The sequence below is a fragment of the Argopecten irradians genome, chromosome 4 (assembly GCF_041381155.1).
Source record: "Argopecten irradians isolate NY chromosome 4, Ai_NY, whole genome shotgun sequence".
Taxonomy (NCBI): Eukaryota; Metazoa; Mollusca; class Bivalvia; order Pectinida; family Pectinidae; genus Argopecten; species Argopecten irradians.
The window spans coordinates 4,616,681-4,643,094 of NC_091137.1; the positions used below are offsets into that span (position 1 = coordinate 4,616,681).

At 38.0% G+C, this 26,414-nt stretch overlaps 1 protein-coding gene and 1 non-coding gene across 2 annotated transcripts; both read right to left on the minus strand.

The window, feature by feature from the left end:
- Positions 1 to 422: 422 nt before the first annotated feature.
- LOC138322567 (U5 spliceosomal RNA) lies at positions 423 to 540 on the minus strand. The gene has a single exon (XR_011208439.1). It is a non-coding gene; the product is annotated as a U5 spliceosomal RNA (small nuclear RNA).
- A 7,700-nt stretch (positions 541 to 8,240) lies between these two features.
- Positions 8,241 to 25,074, minus strand: LOC138320409 (solute carrier family 35 member B1-like). The gene is made up of 7 exons (XM_069263370.1): positions 24,809 to 25,074; positions 22,830 to 22,933; positions 22,508 to 22,635; positions 20,206 to 20,397; positions 15,314 to 15,440; positions 13,137 to 13,243; positions 8,241 to 10,968 (listed from the first exon to the last, which is right to left on the minus strand). Exons 1-7 carry the CDS (start codon positions 24,967 to 24,969, stop codon positions 10,768 to 10,770), a joined length of 1,020 nt encoding a protein of 339 aa, XP_069119471.1. The 5' UTR covers positions 24,970 to 25,074; the 3' UTR covers positions 8,241 to 10,767.
- Between the last annotated feature and the right edge of the window lie 1,340 nt (positions 25,075 to 26,414).

The following is a 26,414-nucleotide window of genomic DNA, read 5'->3' on the forward strand; positions in this document are numbered from 1 at the left end:
TAAAGGGGGCTACATTAAAATTATTTCTAACAACTTGGGTGTATACTATTGAATATATCTTCGTCCACAACTATAACAACTGTACTTAACAGTTGTAGACAGACAAATCTTTATAGAAATTATGACTTAATTCAGAGCGTATGTCTGGGAGGGGTTGGAGAGCTGGGAAAGGTACCGATGTGTCAGGAAAAGTCGGCAATATCACCATTGACCTAAAGAGGAATAGGAGATGAACACGCTACCATTCTAATCAGGTTGATATATTATAGATATACAAATGAATGTGAAAATGTCATTAATACTAGTAATTTAGAGACGGTTTGATACTTTCATCAAGATATGAATTTTATGTACATTAATGGACCAAAGTACATTTTGTAACAGTATTCCGTTACCTCTAATCTGATATTTTTGGTTTTGTTACCCTACTTATTGCAGGGTTTAAAAAATAGTCTATAGACTCATTGAATGTTCCTCTCCACGGAAATCTTTAGTAAAAGGCGAAAGATTTATGCGTGGTTTGAAGAGAAACCAGAGTATCACTACAAAGCCTGATTACGCTTTATATATGACAATTATTAGGATGTAAGAAAGTGTCTAAGGAAACTTCCATATATGGTGTTATTCTAAATCATTATCAGACATATTTTATAGCAAATTTGAAACAGATAAGATGTTAATATATATTTTGAAGATTTAAAAATATTTTATTTATCACAAAATTGTTATTATGAAGCACTGCAATACTTTAAGTAACATGTATAAATACATTCTTGCATTTTCAAAGGGAAGAGTAGGTAGATCAAAGGGAAGTAATCCAATGTTATACAAGTGTATCACAAGTGTAAGTTTTTTTTATTCAAACCAACACTGATAGATATATGTACAGTACCAAAAGTGTCATTCAATTTTGCTTGTTTAAAAACAGAAGCGTTTTTTCTTCAGTTCGATCAAGTGTTTTGTGGAGATTTTACCATTTGAAAATGGTTTGTTATTTATTGACTGTTAAAGTTATATGAGCCGTAACTGGCCGAAAATTTGGACATGTTATTTTTTCTTCAATTATCTATTTAAAACCATAAGTTTTAATGAATAAAGCTGTGAAAATCATTCAAATGGACAGACAAACATATATAATGCCTTATAAACGTTAGTTGGAACACATAGGTTATGCGCTGTGAAATTCATGTTTTTTATGCCTTAGGCCTATACACGTTTAGATGGAAACAAACCTGTAGAAATCACTTTACAATTATTAATAATACTGTAAAAATGTGCAATGAAATTGGGGACAATAATATGGCTTCATGGTCTGACCGTATGAACTCATTTCACTACACTAAAGATGTTAATATAATGATTTTTGGCAGTACTGCCTGCCAAAAATCATTTTCAGCTCTCTTTTGTACTTGTAAAATTAAAACCTATACATTGAAAGTATGGTAATTCTCAAAATGTTGGTAACTTTTGGAGTTGAATAACATATTAAAAGCTCTTCTTGATTCGTGACTATGAAAAATAAGGCAATGATATAACTTTTAAATAACTGTCTAACTAGTCTAGCCTTATTTGTTTGATTAATTAACGTCCTATTAACAGCCGGGGTCATGTAGTAAATTCAAGTGCTTGGGTCCACTTTTATGTAGGTAGTCCACATCTATAGGCTGTATGACACTAACTTCATTTAAATTCAACACAGAATCCATCTATGTCGGGATTTTTATTAGACATTAAAATACTATAGGTTCTACAGTAGATTCATTATAAGGCTTTCTGTATAACAGTTTGCATCATAAAGAAATACAATTCTTCAAAAAGTGACAAAAATGAAGTTTGAAAAATACAATGATGGTTTTCCATCAAATGACAGCGTAGAATTGAATTATAATGTTTCCAATTATCAAGATCTGGGGATCAATACCCTCATTTCGAGAACACGAGTTATCGCTCTTTGAACTATCACATATCAAAATGAATCGCACGGATCTGAGAATTAATTACATTTAATATAATTATGGATCCGCCAGTGTACCCAGTGCCCATTGACCATGTTTGAGGTGTCTAGATGAAAAAAGAGTGATTTTTACTCATTTTTTTTTTATCTAGACCCGTAAACGTCTAAAAATGGTCTATGAGCACTCTGTGTGTCCATAATAAACTGTAACCAATATTCTCAGATCCCTGTTTAATGAATCGGAGTGTTACCCCCATATTTTTTTTTAAATTCAATTTGGATCTTTATATATAACACTATATAATTTTACAGTGTTAGAAGATGACGGAATATTCCACTATGGGCACTGGTAATAGAAAGAACGTTTTGAAATATTTGATCGAAAAGATAGTAGATTTGGGAAGGATTAAAATTGTATTGGCTAGATCTTATAAATTCAGAATTCGAAGGCAGTCTTATACTTAACCAATCAAAATCATGTTACAACAGTTATGTTACAGTAAGCAATATTTTTTGGCTCAGTCAATATCTTAGTCTAAAATTGTTGGATCCTTGAGCGTGATGTCAAAGCAAAATTGTTTAGATAATTACAGATCCCTTGTTGTTAAAGGCCCACTACCTTTCCGAAACCAAAATCAAAATTTTTAGTTTCTTGAAAACAACAATAAGAGACGGGAATACATATTGATGGTCTAAGATGAGGTTACAACACCAAATAAATGCAAGATTCGCTCCATAATCTATGTTAACAGTGTAGAATCATTTGGGGCCGCGGTGGCCGAGTGGTTAAGATGTACCGACATATTACCACATGCCCTCCACCTCTGGGTCGCGAGTTCGAATCCCATGTGGGGCAGTTGCCAGGTACTGACCGCTGGTCGGTGGTTTTTCTCCGGGTATGCCGGCTTTCCTCCACCAACAAACCTAGCACGTCCTTAAATGACCCTGGCTGTTAATAGGACGTTAAACTAACCAAACCAAAAGATTCATTTCGCGGTCAAATACCGCGCGGTAATTAGGACGACGGCGGAAAACATAAGACGACCCGCGTTATGAAAATAAACATTTAATTTATTCAAATTAGAATGTTCATAAGGCGATGATAAGTATAGTATTAACGGTAAGCTATTAACTTTTGCGACTCTACAAAATTATCAATCTCGTTTTACATTTACATTTTAAAAATCAAAAGTCGTTTCGGATAGGTATTGGGCCATTAAAGACTTCAAAAAGTATGAATTGATAATCCAGATGATATAAGTAAGACATGGTTTTTTGTGTTTGTCGATCATCTTTTATAGTGGTAGTTGTAACATGGTATTCTGGAAGTAAAGATGTCACGTCATATTACCCTCCACTGTGATCTCCAGGTCGCGAGTTCGAAGCCCGGCCATGCGGTGCAGTGGCCAAGTACTGACCACTGATTGGTGTTTTTTTCTCCGGGTACTCCGGTTTTCCTCTACCATCAAACTTGGTACGTCCTTTTAAATGTCCCAGACTGTTAATAGGTCGTAGTCACCTCCCTTACGGGTTTTGTTACTTCGAAAATAAACCATTAAAAACCGGAATTTTTTCGTCTCAAACATTTACTCAAACCATCTGAAAATTATTTAATTACTATAAAATACAAAAAATACCATCCTGCATTTAAAGAGACAATTCAGTCTAAAAAAATTGTACATATATCGGAAACAAAAGGCCCAGAGGGCCTGTATCGCTCACCTGGTTTGTAATGTCAAGTAATGTTCTGAATACAGGTTCAATGTTCTTTCTTGAAGGAATATTTAATATTTAACTCTACTTCCCCTATTGGGCACCACAGGGGGGTCAGAGCCAAAATTTATAGAAACTCTGTTCCCCTTCCCCCAAGGATGTTTCTGGCCAAATTTAGTTTCAATCCATGGAAAAATCTAGGACTAGTAGCAATTTATAGAATTTACCTCTACTTTCCCTATTGGCCAAATTTAGTTTAAATCCATGCAGAACTCTAAGACAAGTAGGAATTTATAAGATTTACCTCTATTTCCCCTATTGGGCCCCGCCCCTCCTGCCCCTAGGGGGTCAGAGCCAAAATTTATACAAGCTCTGTTCCCCTTCCAAAAATGATGTTTCTGACCAAATTTGGTTTCAATCCATGCAGAACTCTAGGACAAGTAGCGATTTATAGGTTTTACCTCCATTTTTTTCCTATTGGGCCATGCCCCTCCTGCCCCTAGGGGGGTCAGAGCCAAAATTTATACAAACTCTGTTCCCCTTCCCACAAGGATGTTTCTGGCCAAATTTGATTTCAATCCATGCAGAACTGTAGGACTAGTAGCGATTTATAGGATTTACCTCTATTTCCCTATTGGGCCCCGCCCCTCCTGCCCCAGGGGGTCATAGCCAAAACTTATACAAACTCTGTTCCCCTTCCCACAAGGATGTTTCTGGCCAAATTTGGTTAGAATCCATGCTGAACTCTAAGACTAGTAGCAATTTATAGGATTTACCTCTATTTCCCTATTGGGCCCCGCCCCTCCTGCCCCCAGGGGGTCAGGGCCAAAATTTATACAATCTCTGTTCCTCTTCCCACAAGGATGTTTCTGGCCAAATTTGGTTTCAATCCATGCAAAACTCTAGGACAAGTAGCGAATTAAAGAAAATGTTGACGGACGGACGGACGGATGACGGACGCCGCGCCATGACATAAGCTCACCGGCCCATCGGGCCAGGTGAGCTAAAAACCCCGTTCTAATGGAAATTAGATCAGTCATTAAAGAGAATAGGCAAAAAACCCTAGGTACATATATGGATCTGACGAATGGATCGTCAATATGGCAGGACGACCGATCTAAAGTATTTTTACTGATATAAGTTGTGCACAATTCTGTCTTTATTTTTCCGATGATTTTCAAATTTCAAAAGATAAACACCGAAATGAGCCGATAATGGAATGCTGTCACTATCTCACATCAAAACTCGTCACTATATATACTAATGTCACAAAACTGAACCATTTCAGGTCACACACCTATATGGAACGTTGTCTATATAATGAGGGACGTCTTCATGACCATGCTCGACTGACAGAGAACAAAACCTTGTTTCTTGTCGAAATGCATTACATGGAAACAGACGACTTTTAAAATATAACAAGGCAGCCATTTTTAATCCTGTATCATTTTTGAGTACGGCTGCTTTGGAATCAATTAAACAACCTTCGTTTGTTCTTGTTGATTCCATCACCCTGACTGAAGTAGATAAAAGGAAACTCCTTCTCCCACACCCAGTGTAAGTTTGTTCTGATAGATAGCAAGAAACCCTTTCTGCTACCAAATTGGTTTGTTGGAAAATATTCCAGTCCCAAACTTGGTGAAATATGCCTAAGATTTTCTTTTCCTAAAAGTTACAGACCCTCTGATATCGACGGAAGTGACCATGTTCACTCAGCAGTCACTGGGAGTACTACTGGTTTTGTATGGGATACGCTTCAATAGCAGGCTTTCACCGCCAATTCGTGTCAGAGATGTGACTGCACCCTGTACTGACATACACATTGTGCCCTATCAGAGATGGAACTGATGTGACAATAAATGCCTGACAATATGAAAGTAATGCTGCCAGAATGTACTAAAAATGGCATGCTATTCGAGTGCTCCTGTGTGTAGCAGAAATAAGCTGACACCAATGCAAGTAAAACTGTCTGTGATGAACAAACTCAAATAGTGTTCGGTTTTGCCATGATTCTGCACATTAACAAGAGGCCCAAGAGGCCATGACAGTCGCCTGCGTACTAATACAGAAAGGGCATTGCAAAGTCGGTTCAATTCTGTAAAAACATTTATGAATCAAAATATACCCCTTTTGTATCCACCCCTTATGCCCCAGGGGTCAGTCATGGAAATTTTGTTAATATGATTCTATGGCTATTTACAAGGATTTATACGTCCTTGCCATCTCATACTGATAATTCTGATAACATTTTATTCATTTCCTATTACAATTGACCAAATAAGGCTCAAAAATGAATTTTCCTTATATAAACTATAGTAAACGTGATCCCCTCCCCAGGGGTAAACATGAGACCCCAGGGTCATATAATTCACATTGTTTTGCGAAAGACCTTAAGACCTTTCCATCTATGAAGAGTATTTGATTCAGAAGAATTTCAGAAGATATTTGAAGTTTTTAGCCTATTTGACCCCTTTTGACCCCACTCCTCAGGACCCAAGTCACCATATAATTTACAGTTTTAATTTACCTTTGGCCATTGAATGTTTCTGCAAAATTTCATTGAATTTGCTTTAGTGGGTCTGGATAAAAAGTCGAAAATATAAATTGTTTATGATTATCGTGGCAAGATATCAGAGATATCCATAATCTAAATCTCTGATCCATACTTGGTTTAGAACTTGGTTTCGCTGGTACACGGACAGGTCCAACTTCGCTAGCCAAGGGTATTTAGTCCGTAGAAGGAAGAGAATCGGACTAAATACCCTTGGCTAGCAAAGTTGGGACAGGTCCTGATAAGACCAGAGATTTCTAACCAACAGTATTATACTTATATGTACATGTATTCTGTTAGTACGAAATTCTGTAAGGTCCCTTTGGATAAGACAGAGTAACAGTAATCATTACATATTACAGAGCTATGATAGGTATCCACTATAACGTCATTATTTTGTGAGCGAAATTCACGTCGTAAAAATACAGAAGACAACATGGATACCTTGTCTGGGTATTACTTATAATTGACCGCTTTCTGTATGAAACAGTAACTAATATATTAGATGTACAACAATAACCTCCAAATTCTTGTAACTGTTTCTTTATTTCACCACTTGTAAACATTATCTACAGCGTAACCAATAAACAAGTAATGCAGCGTACTAAAGGTACACTATGTCATGTCCTGTCCTTCTTCACAACAGAAACTTATACATCCCAACATCTTGTCACTTCATTATTCAGTACAGTTGGACTGGATCATTATCCTCAGACACAAACTAGTTATCAGAGTATACAAAGAAAAGAGAGTTTGAACATTTACGCCTAATGCTAAGTTTTTAAAAGATAAACAAAATTCTTCAAGTGAATTTAGTTTTCAAGATAAAAAATAAAGTTCAAAAGTTGCGTGACAGACACAGTGTATAGTGTATCAATACCCAACAAAATAACTATGTTGTTTGTAGATATATTTGACTGCATAATTCTTTTTGACAGATCTTTAACTGATTAAGTTGTCACATCACACGTAAAATTGAGAAAAATAGATGAATTTTTGAAATAAAATCGCTGCATAAATGCTGGTATAATGATCTAATAATAAAATACTTTAACCATCTATATTTACGATTTAATCCACTCCAGTAAAGGAGAGACACATTGAAAAGTTATAATAAGCTTTCCTACTACACTGTTTAACATGTAGCTATATCTTTCTGAGGTGATATCCCTCCACTGAGTGTCAGTACATAAAGAGAACACATACCATGAATTACATTCGGATATATCAGAGTTACTTCCCTTTATTTCTCTAAGTAAGGGGACACAAACCATCAATATCATTCGGATATATCAGAGTTATCAGAGTTACTTCCCTTTATTTCTCTAAGTAAGGGGACACAAACCATCAATTACATTCGGATATATCAGAGTTACTTCAATTTATTTCTCTAAGTAAGGGGACACAAACCATCAATATCATTCGGATATATCAGAGTTACTTCCCTTTATTTCTCTTAGTAAGAGGACACAAATCGTTATTTACATTCTGATATTCTGAGTTACTTCCCTTTGTTTCTCTAAGTAAGAGGACACAAATCGTTATTTACATTCTGATATTCTGAGTTACTTCCCTTTGTTTCTCTAAGTAAGAGGACACAAATCGTTAATTACATTCTGATATTCTGAGTTACTTCCCTTTGTTTCTCTAAGTAAGAGGACACAAATCGTTATTTACATTCTGATATTCTGAGTTACTTCCCTTTGTTTCTCTAAGTAAAAGGACACAAATCGTTATTTACATTCTGATATTCTGAGTCACTTCCCTTTGTTTCTCTAAGTAAGAGGACACAAATCGTTAATTACATTCTGATATTCTGAGTTACTTCCCTTTGTTTCTCTAAGTAAGAGGACACAAATCGTTAATTACATTCTGATATTCTGAGTTACTTCCCTTTGTTTCTCTAAGTAAGAGGACACAAATCGTTAATTACATTCTGATATTCTGAGTTACTTCCCTTTGTGTCTCTAAGTAAGAGGACACAAATCGTTATTAATTACATTCTGAATATTCTTGAGAGTTACTTCCCTTTGTTTCTCTAAGTAAGAGGACACAAATCGTTAATTACATTCTGATATTCTGAGTTACTTCCCTTTGTTTCTCTAAGTAAGAGGACACAAATCGTTAATTACATTCTGATATTCTGAGTTACTTCCCTTTGTTTCTCTTAGTAAGAGGACACAAATCGTTGATTACATTCTAACATTCTGAGTTACTTCCCTTTGTTTCTCTTAGTAATGTTCTGATTGATCTGGAACCAGTTTCATATACATTATGAAACTTAATTTGCTTCAAATTCCAAATAGGAAAACATTACATTTGTTCTGGAATTTCTAAGGTCTTTAATACTTTCCAATGGGGAAAAATACTATAAGTTAAAAAAAAGTTCATGAAACTGGTTTACAGCATTGATAGCAACAAATGATACCTAGTCACAGGCCAATTATTGCCAATAAGTAAGACAAAACGTTAAATGGTGGTCCCAAATTAAAGTGAAGGCAAACCTTAATGAAGATGTAGAGTGTTATACAGTTGTTTATAGAAACCATATCATTTATGATGTATGGTTAGCAGTGGAATGGAAATGACAATCATCAATGAGAGTAAAGTGAGTTTTTGTCTGTTAGCTTTAATTACCTCCCTGATTAATAATTTGGCTGTGATTAATTAGCTGAAAACACATTTGAACACATTTGTGTATCATATCAAAATAATCCTTAAGTATCTAGTAAGTGTACTCAGAAAACAAATTTCTAACTGGAATTAAAGGGAGATAACTAGTTACATGGTATTTACATCTCCCACCTGTAAAACTATATATCACTATTTACATAATCTACTCCACTTCCTGTGCCAGCAGCAACATTGAAATATTCTACAACACCAACATAAACTTAAATACAGCATAACAATATTGAGAATATGTTAATAAAAACATTTAACATCTCTACTGTTTTTCACAAATATACAATGCTATTAAAATTTGTATCAGAAACAGAAGCAGAAATAAGATTCAGTTTTTTTTTTTTAACTGAAACTATGTTTTCTTTTAAGTTGAAAACAAGTTTGATAATTTTGTAGAGTCTTCAAAACTGAAAATCTGAAAAATGAAATAATATTAGCACTTAGACGTTTGGACCAGTAAACCATACATAAATCAAAGTTCTACATAAACACATATATTATTTAAATTGAAAAGTTAGAAGAACAATGTTTAATACATTTCTCTAAGATTATTGATGTATCTCTGTCATCTCTACTATTTATGGGGATACAGATGTCATTTTTTATTCACCCTTATTTGTTGAAATGAAATGTAACAACAATTGTTTTGATTGTTAGTTAATAGTTTTGAGAACTTTCAGGATGAATATTTCACATTTCTAATGTGATATACCCGTTAAAGACAATATGATTGTCCTTCCATTGTTTCTGTAGACCATGTCACATACACACCTTCAGTGTAAGGGAGAAAACATTGTAGAAGATAAATGTTTATTGGAGAATTGTTTTATTGAATCTTAGGTGTGTGAGAGACAGAATAGTACTTTTACACATATGTATGTACACAGCACGAAACACCGATCCCTCTCCTACTTTACTTGTACTATCCTTTATAAAGACAATATCAGTCAGATTTTTGGGAATTGTTTTTTAACTGCATGGCCATACAAAGGGAGCTTTTAATTTTAAAAAGTATTGAGATTCAAACACATCACATAGCTATGGGCCCATAAATAAAAAACAATTGTTTATTATAGCTGTTTGTATGTGATTGCTTGTATTCAATGCTACATGCAAGCAATCATAATAGAATAGTGTTACATATACACAACCTTTATTTTGGTCAGATCCTTTAAGAACACCAGTAAAAACATCCCTACTGGCCGTATAATTGTTGGAAATAATATGAAATTAAGCAAACCATTTATTTCTAACAATACAAAATATTAATCTGTCAACTCCTTATATCTCAATAAAAGTATGACATCAAAATCAGACTTCCTTTCTCAGCAGTTATTTTCGGCTAGACCTATGTAACTTATAAATATAGTATACCCATGCATTTTCAGGAAAGACATTTTCACGAATTTCAATGAAATAGAGAAAATTGATTTTAAACAAATTGAAAATTTCACAGTCTGAGTAAAAGTTAAAACAAAAAATCATAACATGCCTTCACTTCATTCCCAATCAGAAATCTTCCGCCCGTCGTCCAGAGCTACATTGTAGCAGCTAGTTAAAAAGTTGGTATACAATGTACTCATTCTTTTATTTTTTCATGGATCAGAATTTCGTGATCATGTCAATATCCTGAAAATCCTGAAAAAGTTATCCTCGCAAAAAATCACCAGCTATACAATAACTTAAAATACAATCTGAACATTCACAAACAATATGTACATATACAAACAATTTAATACATACAAAGATACACACTCATGCTAAAGCATTCTCTCTCAGCAGCACAAACATCTACCAGTTGACATTTCAAAACACTCATCTTCCATTTCACATGTTCACAACAAAAACCTAATCTACATTGTCATTATTTCTTCTTCTTCTCCTTGCCGTATGCACTGTCCAATCCTAGCCCAGTAAACACAAACACTGTTCCAATCCACTGCCGTGAATTCATCGGGTTTTGGAATATAATCACCGAAGCGAAGATAGTGAAAAATTTTCTTGTTGTTGTGATAATGGAGCATGTCAGTGGGCCAAAGCAAGTCACAGTAGTAAATATAAACATCTGAAAAGATAAATAAATAAATGCAGTATCACATGAGAAATTTTATCTTTGAATAAATGGTAATTAACAGCTTTTTAATTGAAAAGAACTTCAACTATTCCATTTTTGCATATTACAGAGTTATCACCCTTGTGGGCAGGTATGCATTGTGACGTCGTTATGTTGTGAGCATAACAAGAGGCCCAGAGGGCCTGTATCGCTCACCTGGTTTGTAATTCCAAGTAATGTTCTGAATACAAGTTCATTGTTTCTTTTCTGAAGGAATTTGAATATTTACCTCTAATTCCCCTATTGAGCCCCACTCTTTCTGCTCCAGGGGGTCAAAGCCAAAATTTATCTTGTTAACCCGAAGGATGTTTCTGTCCAAATTTGGTTACAATCCATGCAGAACTCTAGGACAAGTATCGATTTTCAGGATTTACCTCTATTTCCCCTATTGGGCCCCGCCCCTCCTGCCCCCAGGGAGGTCAGAGCCAAAATTTATACAAGTTTTGTTTCCCTTCCCCAAAGGATGTTTGTGGCCAAATTTGGTTACAATCAATGCAGAACTCTAGGACAGGTAGCGATTTATAGGATTTACCTCTATTTCCCCTATAGGGCCCCGCCCCTCGTACCCCCAGGGGGTCAGAACCAAATTTTATACAAGTTCTGTTCGCCTTCCCCCAAGGATGTTTCTGGCCAAATTTGGTTACAATCCATGCAGAACTCTAGGACAAGTAGCGATTTATAGGATTTAACTTCTATTTCCCCTATTTGGCCCTGCCGCTCCTGCCCCCGGGAGGGGGGGGGGGGGGGGGGGTCAGAACCAAAATTTATACAAGTTCTGTTCCCCTTCCCCCAAGGATGTTTCTGGCCAAATTTGGTTACAATCCATCCAGAACTCTAGGACAAGTAGCGATTTATAGGATTTACCTTTATTTCCCCTATTGGGCCCCCCCCTCCTGCCCCCAGGGGGTCAGAGTCAAAATTTATACAAGTGCTGTTCTACTTCTCCCAAGGATGTTTCTGGCCAAATTTGGATGCAATCCATGCAGAACTCTAGGACAAGTAGCGATTAAAGGATTTACCTCTATTACCCCTATTGGGCCATGCCCCTCCTGCCCCAGGGGGGTCAGGGTCACCATTTATGCAAAATCTGATCCTCTTCCCCTAAGGAAGTTTCTGGCCAAATTTGGTTGCAATCCATGCAAAACTATAGGAAAAGTAGCGATTTATAGGATTTACATCTATTACCCCTATTGGGGCCCCGCCCCTCCTGCCCCAGGGGGGTCAGGGTCACCATTTATGCAAAATCTGATCCCCTTCCCCTAAGGAAGTTTCTGGTCAAATTTGGTTGCAATCCATGCAGAACTCTAAGACAAGTAGTGATTTATAGGATTCACCTCTATTACCCCTTTTGGACCCCACCCCTCTTGCCCAAGGGGGGGTCAGGGTCACCATTTATGCAAAATCTGATCCCCTTCCCCTAAGGAAGTTTCTGACCAAATTTGGTTGCAATCCATGCAGAACTCTAGGACAAGTAGCGATTTATAGGATTTACCTCTATTACCCCTATTGGGCCCCGCCCCTCCTGCCCCAGGGGGGTCAGGGTCACCATTTATGCAAAATCTGATCCCCTTCCCCTAAGAAAGTTTCTGGTCAAATTTGGTTGCAATCCATTCAGAACTCTAGGAGAAGTAGTGATTTATAGGATTTACCTCTATTACCCCTATTGGGCCCCGCACCTCCTGCCCCAGGGGGGTCAGGGTCACCATTTATGCAAAATCTGATCCCCTTCCCCTAAGGAAGTTTCTGACCAAATTTTGTTAAAATCCATGCAGTACTTTATGACAAGTAGCGATTTAAAGGAAATGTTGACAGACGGACGACGGACGGACGACGGACGCCGCCCCAGGGGGCTCAGGGTCACCATTTCACCCTTCGGGCCAGGTGAGCTAAAACCTATATAAAACTTATATCTTGTCAAAACCCACCAATATCTAATACCATTTGGTGTTTTTATCATCTAGTACAGAATTTGTCTCCTATCCGCTATACTAAATCTTGATCCCTGCGTAATCTGGCTTAATCATATGTCATTTTCTATCTTAATGTATAATCCAGAAACCTGGCTATGAGGGTACAAGAATCAGGTGAATTTTAAACATTTACTAACAATATTTACTTACCTGTCCTATTGCACTGGCTATCCCAAAATAAAGCATATTCAGTAATACTGATGGGTAACTTTGGGCAAAAGCTAAAAACGTCACAATCTCTCCAGAAACTAATAAACCTAAAACAGTAAAAAAAAAGCATGTTAAAATCATATAGCAATAGGTACTTATTTATTAGCCAGGGGTTTTATTACCTTTCAGGAGAGGCCATACAATTGCAATTTCAGGGGGTACTTTTCTATACCATCTGTATACTATCTAATGTAATTTAGCCCAAATCAGGCAGAACCACAGCCAGGTTAAACTGGCAAAAAGTACTGGGTACCACCTGATATTGAAACCCTTGATTATTTATATAAAATTGATTTTAAGTTTTGAAGTTGTATATTGCTAAACGATGCATTATCACATCAAAGTATCAAAACAAACCAATATTTACAGTTTTTGCACACAACCCCACTTACATTCGAATATTAGGTCAGTGACAAATCTGTAATTGACTTTACACACATCTGATCTATTAGCAGTGCCCAATGATACACCAATTCACAGCTGAATCAAATTAAGGAGGTAGGCATGAACGGCTGCTCATCAATCATTACCTATACTTCAATGTACTAAGTGTTTTATCATTTAACTATCGGTTACCTCCTCTGGACCAAAGTATCTGTAATTCTGTATACTGTACCAGTGACCCTATCTAGCCTGTATATGTGTGGTACTGGCCTATACTTGACCACAGTGTCACTACCTAGTCTGTACTGGCCTATACTGGACCACAGTGTCCCTACCTAGTCTGTACTGGCCTATACTGGACCACAGTGTCCCTACCTAGTCTGTACTGGCCTATACTGGACCACAGTGTCCCTACCTAGTCTGTACTGGCCTATACTGGACCACAGTGTCCCTACCTAGTCTGTACTGCCTATACTGGACCACAGTGTCACTAGCCTGTACCTTACCTATACTGAACCACAGTGTCCCTACCTAGTCTGTACTGGCCTATACTGGACCACAGTGTCCCTACCTAGTCTGTACTTACCTATAATGGACCACAGTGTCCCTACCTAGTCTGTACTGGCCTATTCTGGACCACAGTGTCCCTACCTAGTCTGTACCTTACCTATACTGTACAACGGTGTCCCTACCTAGTCTGTACTGGCCTATACTGGACCACAGTGTCACTACCTAGTCTGTACTGGCCTTTACTGGACCACAGTGTCCCTAGCCTGTACCTACCTATACTGGACCACAGTGTCCCTAGCCTGTACCTACCTATACTGGACCACAGTGTTTCTACCTAGTCTGTACTGCCCTATACTGGACCACAGTGTCCCTACCTAGTCTGTACTGGCCTATACTGGACCAAAGTGTCCCTTCCTAGTCTGTACTGGCCTATACTGGACCACAGTGTCCCTAGCCTGTACCTACCTATACTGGACCACAGTTTCCCTACCTAGTCTTTCCTGGCCTATTCTGGACCACAGTGTCCCTACCTAGTCTGTACTGGCCTATACTGAACCACAGTGTCCCTACCTAGTCTGTACTGGCCTAAACTTGACCAAAGTGTCCCTACCTAGTCTGTACTGGCCTATACTGGACCATAGTGTCCCTAGCCTGTACCTACCTATACTCGACCACAGTGTCCCTACCTAGTATGTACTGGCCTATACTGGACTACAGTGTCCCTTCCTAGTCTGTCCTGGCCTATAACAGTGTCCCTAGCCTGTACCGACCTATACTGGACCACAGTGTCCCTACCTAGTCTGTACTGGCCTATACTGAACCACAGTGTGCCTAGCCTGTACCTACCTATACTGGACCACAGTGCCCCTACCTAGTCTGTACTGGCCTATACTGGACCACAGTGTCCCTAGCCTGTACCTACCTATACTGGACCACAGTGTCCCTACCTAGTCTGTACTGGCCTATACTGGACCACAGTGTCCCTTCCTAGTCTGTACTGGCCTATACTGGACCACAGTGTCCCTAGCCTGTACCGACCTATACTGGACCACAGTGTCCCTACCTAGTCTGTACTGGCCTATACTGGACCACAGTGTGCCTAGCCTGTACCTACCTATACTGGACCACAGTGTCCCTAGCCTGTACCTTACCTATACTGGACCACAGTGTCCCTAGCCTGTACCTACCTATACTGGACCACAGTGTCCCTCGCCTATACCTACCTATACTGGACCATACTAATGACCAGAGATTGACGTTCAGCATCATACTGTAGGCCCCAGTCTTGTGGTCCGACCTCATCCTCTCCTGTGTAGCACCAGTAAGGCCATCTAATGTCAGAGACACCAGCTGTGGGGTTACAAAACATACAAAATGTTATTCAGGATTCAAAGTGAAAGGATTGCTATTATCCTGTATAACTTGGACACTGCATGTTGATTATCACACACTGAAACTGTCTGAAACAATTCAATTATTAATTTATTAAGTACAGTTTGTACATGAATACCTCATATCTACAACATAATTCATCACAACTATGATTGTATAAAAGCTGTTAAAGACGGACAAACAGATCTAGACAACCTGATTACTATAGCACACCCACATCTCAGTGTACGGCCCTAATAACAGATTACTATAGTACACCCACATCTTAGTGTATGGTCCTAATAACAGATTACTATAGCACACCCACATCTTAGTGTATGGCCCTAATAACAGATTACTATAGCACACCCACATCTTAGTGTATGGCCCTAATAACAGATTACTATAGCACACCCACATCTTAGTGTATGGCCCTAATAACAGATTACTATAGTACACCCACATCTTAGTGTATGGCCCTAATAACAGATTACTATAGTACACCCACATCTTAGTGTATGGCCCTAATAACAGATTACTATAGCACACCCACATCTTAGTGTATGGCCCTAATAACAGATTACTATAGCACACCCACATCTTAGTGTATGGCCCTAATAACAGATTACTATAGTACACCCACATCTTAGTGTATGGCCCTAATAACAGATTACTATAGTACACCCACATCTTAGTGTATGGCCCTAATAACAAATTACTATAGCACACCCACATCTTAGTGTATGGCCCTAATAACAGATTACTATAGCACACCCACATCTTAGTGTATGGTCCTAATAACAGATTACTATAGCACACCCACATCTTAGTGTATGGCCCTAATAACAGATTACTATAGTACACACCCACATCTTAGTGTATGGCCCTAATAACAGATTACTATAGTACACCCACATCTTAGTGTATGGCCCTAATAACAGATTACTATAGTACACCCACATCTTAGTGTATGGCCCTAATAACAGATTACTATAGCACACCCACATCTTAGTGTATGGCCCTAATAACAGATTACTATAGCACACCACATCTTAGTGTATGGCCCTAATAACAGATTACTATAGCACACCCACATCTTAGTGTATGGCCCTAATAACAGATTACTATAGTACACCCACATCTTAGTGTATGGTCCTAATAACAGAGTTACTATAGTACACCCACATCTTAGTGTATGGCCCTAATAACAGATTACTATAGCACACCCACATCTTAGTGTATGGCCCTAATAACAGATTACTATAGTACACACCCACATCTTAGTGTATGGCCCTAATAACAGATTACTATAGCACACCCACATCTTAGTGTATGGCCCTAATAACAGATTACTATAGCACACCCACATCTTAGTGTATGGCCCTAATAACAGATTACTATAGTACACCCACATCTTAGTGTATGGCCCTAATAACAGATTACTATAGTACACCAACATCTTAGTGTATGGCCCTAATAACAGATTACTATAGTACACCCACATCTTAGTGTATGGCCCTAATAACAGATTACTATAGTACACCCACATCTTAGTGTATGGCCCTAATAACAGATTACTATAGTACACCCACATCTTAGTGTATGGCCCTAATAACAGATTACTATAGTACACCCACATCTTAGTGTATGGCCCTAATAACAGATTACTATAGTACACCCACATCTTAGTGTATGGCCCTAATAACAGATTACTATAGTACACCCACATCTTAGTGTATGGCCCTAATAACAGATTACTATAGTACACCCACATCTTAGTGTATGGCCCTAATAACAGATTACTATAGTACACCCACATCTTAGTGTATGGCCCTAATAACAGATTACTATAGCACACCCACATCTTAGTGTATGGCCCTAATAACAGATTACTATAGCACACCCACATCTTAGTGTATGGCCCTAATAACAGATTACTATAGCACACCCACATCTTAGTGTATGGCCCTAATAACAGATTACTATAGTACACACCCACATCTTAGTGTATGGCCCTAATAACAGATTACTATAGTACACCCACATCTTAGTGTGTATGGCCCTAATAACAGATTACTATAGTACACCCACATCTTAGTGTATGGCCCTAATAACAGATTACTATAGCACACCCACATCTTAGTGTATGGCCCTAATAACAGATTACTATAGCACACCCACATCTTAGTGTATGGCCCTAATAACAGATTACTATAGCACACCCACATCTTAGTGTATGGCCCTAATAACAGATTACTATAGCACACCCACATCTTAGTGTATGGCCCAGATACTATACCCACACTTGTAAATAACAGATTACTATAGACAACACCCACATCTTAGTGTATGGCCCTAATAACAGATTACTATAGCACACCCACATCTTAGTGTATGGCCCTAATAACAGATTACTATAGCACACCCACATCTTAGTGTATGGCCCTAATAACAGATTACTATAGCACACCCACATCTTAGTGTATGGCCCTAATAACAGATTACTATAGCACACCCACATCTTAGTGTATGGCCCTAATAACAGATTACTATAGTACACCCACATCTTAGTGTATGGCCCTAATAACAGATTACTATAGTACACCCACATCTTAGTGTATGGCCCTAATAACAGATTACTATAGTACACCCACATCTTAGTGTATGGCCCTAATAACAGATTACTATAGCACACCCACATCTTAGTGTATGGCCCTAATAACAGATTACTATAGCACACCCACATCTTAGTGTATGGCCCTAATAACAGATTACTATAGTACACCCACATCTTAGTGTATGGCCCTAATAACAGATTACTATAGCACACCCACATCTTAGTGTATGGCCCTAATAACAGATTACTATAGCACACCCACATCTTAGTGTATGGCCCTAATAACAGATTACTATAGCACACCCACATCTTAGTGTATGGCCCTAATAACAGATTACTATAGCACACCCACATCTTAGTGTATGGCCCTAATAACAGATTACTATAGCACACCCACATCTTAGTGTATGGCCCTAATAACAGATTACTATAGTACACCCACATCTTAGTGTATGGCCCTAATAACAGATTACTATAGTACACCCACATCTTAGTGTATGGCCCTAATAACAGATTACTATAGTACACCCACATCTTAGTGTATGGCCCTAATAACAGATTACTATAGTACACCCACATCTTAGTGTATGGCCCTAATAACAGATTACTATAACACCCACATCTTAGTGTATGGCCCTAATAACAGATTACTATAGTACACCCACATCTTAGTGTATGGCCCTAATAACAGATTACTATAGTACACCCACATCTTAGTGTATGGCCCTAATAACAGATTACCTGGGTACAGTCTTGAAAATAGTATGTTTTATTATAAAATATCTATATAAATTTGTATTTTTATATTTTTTCAAAATTTCATATTTCACAACAAGAGGCCCATGGGCCTTAACGGTCATCTGAGTACCTTGGCAATAATATATAGGAAATTAATTAGATATAGTGTCATGGTTGCCATCTTCGATTGGGGATCAACCAGAGATGTAACAACACTTTGTTGGGATCATGTCAGGCTCCTTTCATGCAAGTTTCAGCCAAATCGAAGTTCAAAATGTGTTTTCAGGATGGCGGCTGTGGCAGCCATCTTGGATTTCGGATCAACCCGAAAAATAACAACACTTTGTCGGGACCATGTCAGGATAATTTCATGCAAGTTTCACCCAAATCGCACATGTAGAACTTGAGAAGAAGTTCAAAATGTGTTTTCAAGATGGCGGCTGTGGCAGCCATCTTGGATTTCAGATTGACCCGAAAAATGAGAACACTTTGTCGGGACCATGTCAGGATCATTTCATGCAAGTTTCAGCCAAATCGCACCGGTAGAACTTGAGAAGAAGTTCAAAATGTGTTTTCAAGATGGCGGCCATCTTGGATTTTGATCGACCCGAAAAATAAGAATACTTTGTCGGGACCATGTCAGGATCATTTCATGCAAGTTTCAGCCAAATCGCACCGGTTGAACTTGAGAAGAAGTTCAAAATGTGTTTTCAAGATGGCGGCTGTGGCGGCCATCTTGGATTTTTGATCGACCCGAAAAATAAGAACACTTTGTCGGGACCATGTCAGGATCATTTCATGCAAGTTTCAGCCAAATCGCACCGGTTGAACTTGAGAAGAAGTTCAAAATGTGTTTTCAAGATGGCGGCCATCTTGGATTTTTGATCGACCCGAAAAATAAGAACACTTTGTCGGGACCATGTCAGGATCATTTCATGCAAGTCTCAGCCAAATTGCACCGGTAGAACTTGAGAAGAAGTTCAAAATGTGTTTTCAAGATGGCGGCTGTGGCGGCCATCTTGGATTTCGGATCGACCCGAAAAATAAGAACACTTTGTCGGGACCATGTCAGGATCATTTCATGCAAGTCTCAGTCAAATCGCACCGGTAGAACTTGAGAAGAAGTTCAAAATGTGTTTTCAAGATGGCGGCTGTGGCGGCCATCTTGGATTTCGGATCGACCCGAAAAATAACAACACTTTGTCAGGACCATGTCAGGATCATTTCATGCAAGTTTCAGCCAAATCGCACCGGTAGAACTTGAGAAGAAGTTCAAAATGTGAAAAGTTTACGGACGGCGGACGGCGCACGACGACAGACGAAGCATGATGACTATAGGTCATCCTGACCCTTCGGGTCAGATGACCTAAAAAGCAATAATGTACAAACCAGTAATATTTCTCCGAAGCCAAATAGTGACTTTGTGTCCTTAGCTGTAGGTGCCTTGTCTTTGTACAGAAACATGGCTACGCCTATAACAATCATCAGTACAAATAGGAACTTGGCCGCGGGGTAGCGCTTCCTCGCGAACAGTATCCCGAGGATCATAACCGGAATTGGCTTAGCAGACTTCCCAAGTACCTAAAATCAGAAAGGATAGAAAACTTGTGATTATTAGTTATTTAGCATCAACTGAATGACTTATCTGTATCACAGTAACTTGTGTGCCAGCATTGAAGAGCAGAAAGAAATATGTGAAACAATATCATACCAACCATACATGTACCACTCGCTGTTTATATTGCATTCAACTTTATCATAATATATGTTTCCTTTGTTACCTGTGTTTTAAATATCATGTATCTAAAACAATATATATATGCCTAGTTAAAGGATTGCAAGTGATCAAATAAATAAAGAAATTAATGTAAACTGTAATCTTCAAACTTTTTATATCATATATAGCGAGTTACATTTCGAGGATAAAAAAAATTCACAATTTTCACTTATAATGAGAATTATAATTTTACAGAAATATTCATCTGGCTTGATTAAATGACACAGTTTTTCTCCATGATGAGTAATAAAGAGATTATTGACCAGTTGTTTATAAACGATATAGATAGTGTACATACATGTGTGGGTTATTAATAAAATCTTTCTATTTCACTCCCTTTGGGATGACACAAAAGAATCTCAACTGTCAACCCAAGGGGTAAGATGCATAAGTTGTCAGCTTAAGAATCTCATCTTGAGGGTTGGAATCTCTTGTCTCATCCAAAAGACATTGAATGATTCTTTTTCTCAGACCTTATGTGATCACATGCAAAGATCTCATGTAGCTTGTCTTTACCCTAGCGTAGGTGATATAGAAAAATCTCACAATGGTAAAATTGTAGATATCTCAGTCGGGGGTAAGAGAAGACGAAGTTCTCACCTTTGTGAGAAAAGAGAAAAAAAAGTTCTCACCTGTGTGGGGGAAGAGAAGACAAAGTTCTAACCTGTGTGGGATAAGAGAAGTTCTCACCTGTGTGAGATAAGAGAAGTTATCACCTGTGTGGGGTAAGAGAAGTTCTCACCTATCTGGGGTAAGAGAAGCTTTCACCTGTGTGGGGTAAGAGAAGTTCTCACCTGTATGGGGTAAGAGAATACAAAGTTCTCACCTGTGAGGGATAAGAGAAGACACAGTTCTCACCTGTGTTGGATAAGAGAAGTTCTCACCTGTGTGGAATAAGAGAAGTTCTCACCTGTGTGGGGTAAGAGAAGACAAAGTTCTCACCTGTGTGGGGTAAGAGAAGTTCTCACCTGTGTGGTGTAAGAGAAGTTCTCACCTGTGCGGGGTAAGAGAAGTTCTCACCTATCTGGGGTAAGAGAAGCTTTCACCTGTGTGGGGTAAGAGAAGTTCTCACCTGTATGGGGTAAGAGAATACAAAGTTCTCACCTGTGAGGGATAAGAGAAGACACAGTTCTCACCTGTGTTGGATAAGAGAAGTTCTCACCTGTGTGGGGAAAGAGAAGTTCTCACCTGTGTGGGGTAAGATAAGTTCTCACCTGTGTGGGGTAAGATAAGTTCTCACCTGTGTGGGGTAAGAAAAGTTCTCACATGTGTGGGTAAGGGAAGTTCTCACCTGTGTGGAGTAAGAGAAGTTCTCGCTTGTGTTGGGTAAGAGAAGACAAAGTTCTCACATGTGTGGGGTAAGAGAAGTTCTTACCTGTATGGGGTAAGAGAAGTTCACACCTGTGTGGGGTAAGAGAAGTTCTCATTTGTTTGGGGTGAGAGAAATTCTACCCTGTGTGGTGTAAGAGAAGTTCTCACCTGTGTGGAGTTAGAGAAGTTCTTACCTGTGTTGGGTAAGACAAGACAAAGTTCTCACCTGTGTGCGTTAAGAGAAGTTCTCACCTGTGTGGGGTAAGAGAAGTTCTCACCTGTGTGGGGTAAGAGAAGACAAAGTTCTAACCTGTGTGGATCCACGTAAGAGAAATTCTCACCTGTGTTGGATAAGAGAAGTTCTCACCTGTGTGGGGTAAGAGAAGACAAAGTTCTCACCTGTGTGGGATAAGAAAAGTTCTCACCTGTGTGGGTAAGGGAAGTTTTCACCTGTGTGGAGTTAGAGAAGTTCTCACCTGTGTGGAGTTAGAGAAGTTCTCACTTTTGTGGGGTATGAGAAGTTCTCACTTGTGTGGGGTAAGAGAAGTTCTCACCTGTGTGAGGTAAGAGAAGTTCTCACCTGTGTGGGGTACAAGTTCTCACCTGTGTGGGGTAGTTGATAAACTGTAGAGCCTGATTACTGGCTAACATGGCACCGAGGTATGACAGTGAACACAGTCCATATAACTTTGCTGGGGTTGAGTCCTTCTCCTTCGTCCAGAACATCAAAACTGCAAAGAGTTAGATAACTTTATTTTCAAATTGATCTATGTCATATTAAAGTCAAATTCATGTAGATACAAATTAGTAGATGTTTAATGTACCGTTATTAGTATTTAATGGTATAAATTGATTCAAACATCTATGAAAGTCACTTCTAGTGGACACCATTTAGTGAGTTACTTATTTTCAGATCATGCCATACCTAATTTAGCAGCTAATGCATTGATGATACACTGCATAAACACCAAAGTTGTTGTGTATGTGAACTTCTCCTTCTTCTCGCCCTCACCATATTTCCCTTTAGTGCTGAAAAAGCAATGAATCTTTATGTTAAAATTGAAATAAAATAATTACATATTATATTCTTTCCTCCGTCCAGACTTTATTACAACTTTAGTGATCCTTCAGTTTGTACCACACATGTAAAATAATAGCATGCCTAATAACAAATATGAATCTTACATGGATAATTATTATATAAGTTAATTACCAACCTATCAGTATGTACGGTTCTTACTACAGTATTACTGTTACTCAACGATAAAAGCCATTATTTTATCATTCTTCTTCTTATCGTAAGGTCGAGCCATCAATAATGATGACTTACGATATGGGGGTGGGGTAATCACAGGGGCAAGTTGAATATTATGTACAATGCTGAAAATTTAAGGATTTTTTTGTTAATTTTTGTGCAGCTTTAAGAAAAGAGGTGTGGAGTTTAGTATGTTGTGAAAGCTTCAAGGAATGTATATGGAATTTGTGCCTTAAAGTCTTCCAGTGTTGTGTTTTGTACTACTGCTACTTGTAGGAGGTTCCATTGTGTGATGGTATGTGGAAAAAAGGAATATTTGTATGTGTCATTGGTAGCAGATATCTAATGCTATGTGTGTGAATGTGCATGTTTATTTCTACAGTCTATTTTGATAATCAACGGTGTGTTGACTATGACATTTTTGTGTATGATTTTGAAGAAATGTGTTAGTCTTGACTGTAGTCACCGTGTGTGTAGTGATGGTAGACTGATTTCATGTATTATGATTGTAACTGAGCTTGTGTTGTGGTATCTATTTTGGATGTATCGTAATACTCTGCCTGTATTTCTTCGAGTTGTGTGATCTGCTTGGCAGGTTAGAGTTCCAATATGGAAGATCAGTATTCCAGTTTGGGTCGTGCAAGTGCCTTGAATGCAAATTCTTTTATGTGTGGTGAGTTAATTACTTTTGAATTGCGTTTAAGGAAGCCTAATGATTTGTTTGTGTTTGATGTGATGTTGTTTATGTTTTTGTCCCAGCAAAGGTTGTGATGTAGTGTTATGCCTAAGTACTGTGTTTGCTGGACTGTGCGCATTCTAGAGTATGGTTTAGCAGGGTGTAGTTTTGGTGTATTTTATTTTGTTTAGGTGTGATGCTGTCTGATAATGTTGCATTTGTCGGGGTGGAAAAGACATGAGCCAAAAAAACGTAACAGTGTGTTCTGTTTTAGCATTTGTGGAAGTCATTTATGTAGATAAGAAACAGAATAAGTCCCAGACAGGTTCCCTGGGGGACTCTTGATGTAAATGGAATTTTGTCTGAGTATTTCCCTTCAAGGCCACTGTCTGGGTGGAATGTGTAAAAAGTCTTTAATCCACATGTGTGTGTTCTCTAGTGATCTTGTAGTATATAAGTTTGTGAAGAAGTTGTGAGTGTGGGAATTTGTCCAAGGCTTTGTCCAAGTCAATTATGATGATGTCTGTTTGTGTTTTGTAATTGTTTGCTTGCGAGAGGTCTTGTATAAATGAAATTCAGGGGTGGCATGGTCACATGGTAGCACTTGTAATGATGTGTTCCATTGTAAATTCATAAACTGATATTATCTTTTATTTTAATAATTAGTTCGGTTATATTATGCACAGGCGTCTGCTTCTGGTTTTGGAAAAAAAAACCAACAATATCATAACCCTACCATACTACTGCTCATATAGTAGGGGTAGGTTATTATATTTTTTCAAACCAGACGCAGACGCCTGTGCATTATGATGTATGTTCATGCACAAGATGTACATAGTTTCATGCACAAGATGTGCTTGTGCATAGTTTGTATACTGGTACACGTACACATATTGAACTATCATTAAACTATAAGGCCAGGGTAGACGATAGCATGCATTTCGACTGCAGAGTTTCAAGTTTAGATACTTACATCGATTCCTGAAGTATACCATACACGAAATAAGACAAAAAAGTTCCAATGGCACATACGGCCAGTTTTGTGTTGCTGGCAGAATTCATACTCTCTGCTTTCTCTGGATCCTTTGAAATTAGAACCTTTGCTTGTCCTTCCGGTGTATTCCCACCTACCATTAAGCAGATAAGAATATACAAATTTACATATTATCAGTTTAAATTGTATAAAATAGGCGTGTGACTGGGTCGTCTCTGTACGTGTCACGTTCACACTAAACAAAATGTTACTTCCTGTTTAGAGAGTAAAATGACGTGCTGCGTTCTGATTGGTCAAAATATCCTGCGTGGGTTTTCCCCTTTGGTTATATTTACAGTGGTGTCCACATGTTTGACTAATAATAACCCTGGATACTCGAATTTAAAATATCCCTGTTTCGCTTTTAAAACTATTAACGTTTTCAAAACAGGAGAGTTTTATATATTCACCAAAAGGTTCTTCAGAAACAAAATGACAACGGTTACAAAATTTGTACATTAAGTTACACTTGTACATGTAACATGATAATGATAATAATAATTAGTGATGCAATGCTAACATTCTATAAGGAAGTGAAAAAAACCCAATTCAGTTATCGATCTTTTGCAGAATGTCCATGCATTTTCATTCTTTTTGGTAAATATGATAAGGTCGATCGTAAACTTTAAATACTTTTTTTTAAAACTTGCATTGTCAGCTTTAACAACAATCCGGCCTAATCACACGAACCCTAATCCTTAGTCCGCTAAACCTGCCTATATTATCATTTTTTAAAATTTAGATTATATATAAGAAAAAATAAATAATGAAAATGCCTGATAATATAGGCAGGTTAGCGGACTACCTAGAACGCTAAACCTAACCCAAACCCTAATAGACACTAACCGAACTTGCACTTTTAACTGGGAACTGCTTTACCATCAGCGTCGGAAACCATGGCATGTTTTTTTTTTTTGTGTATTTTATTTTGAATAGTTACATCAGACTTCAGCACAGCAGTCATTCATCATCATCATCATACATATACCCATTCAACAAACACACCATCACTCAGTAATCATCATCATCATCATACATATACCCACTCAACAAACACATCATCACTCAGTAATCATCATCATCATACATATACCCACTCAACAAACACATCATCACTCAGTAATCATCATCATCATACATATACCCACTCAACAAACAACACCATCACTCAGTAATCATCATCATCATCATACATATACCCACTCAACAAACACACATCATCACTCAGTAATCATCATCATCATACATATACCCACTCAACAAACACATCATCACTCAGTAATCATCATCATCATCATCATCATCATACATATACCCACTCAACAAACACATCATCACTCAGTAATCATCATCATCATACATATACCCACTCAACAAACACACCATCACTCAGTAATCATCATCATCATACATATACCCACTCAACAAACACATCATCACTCAGTAATCATCATCATACATATACCCACTCAACAAACACACCATCACTCAGTAATCATCATCATCATACATATACCCACTCAACAAACACACCATCACTCAGTAA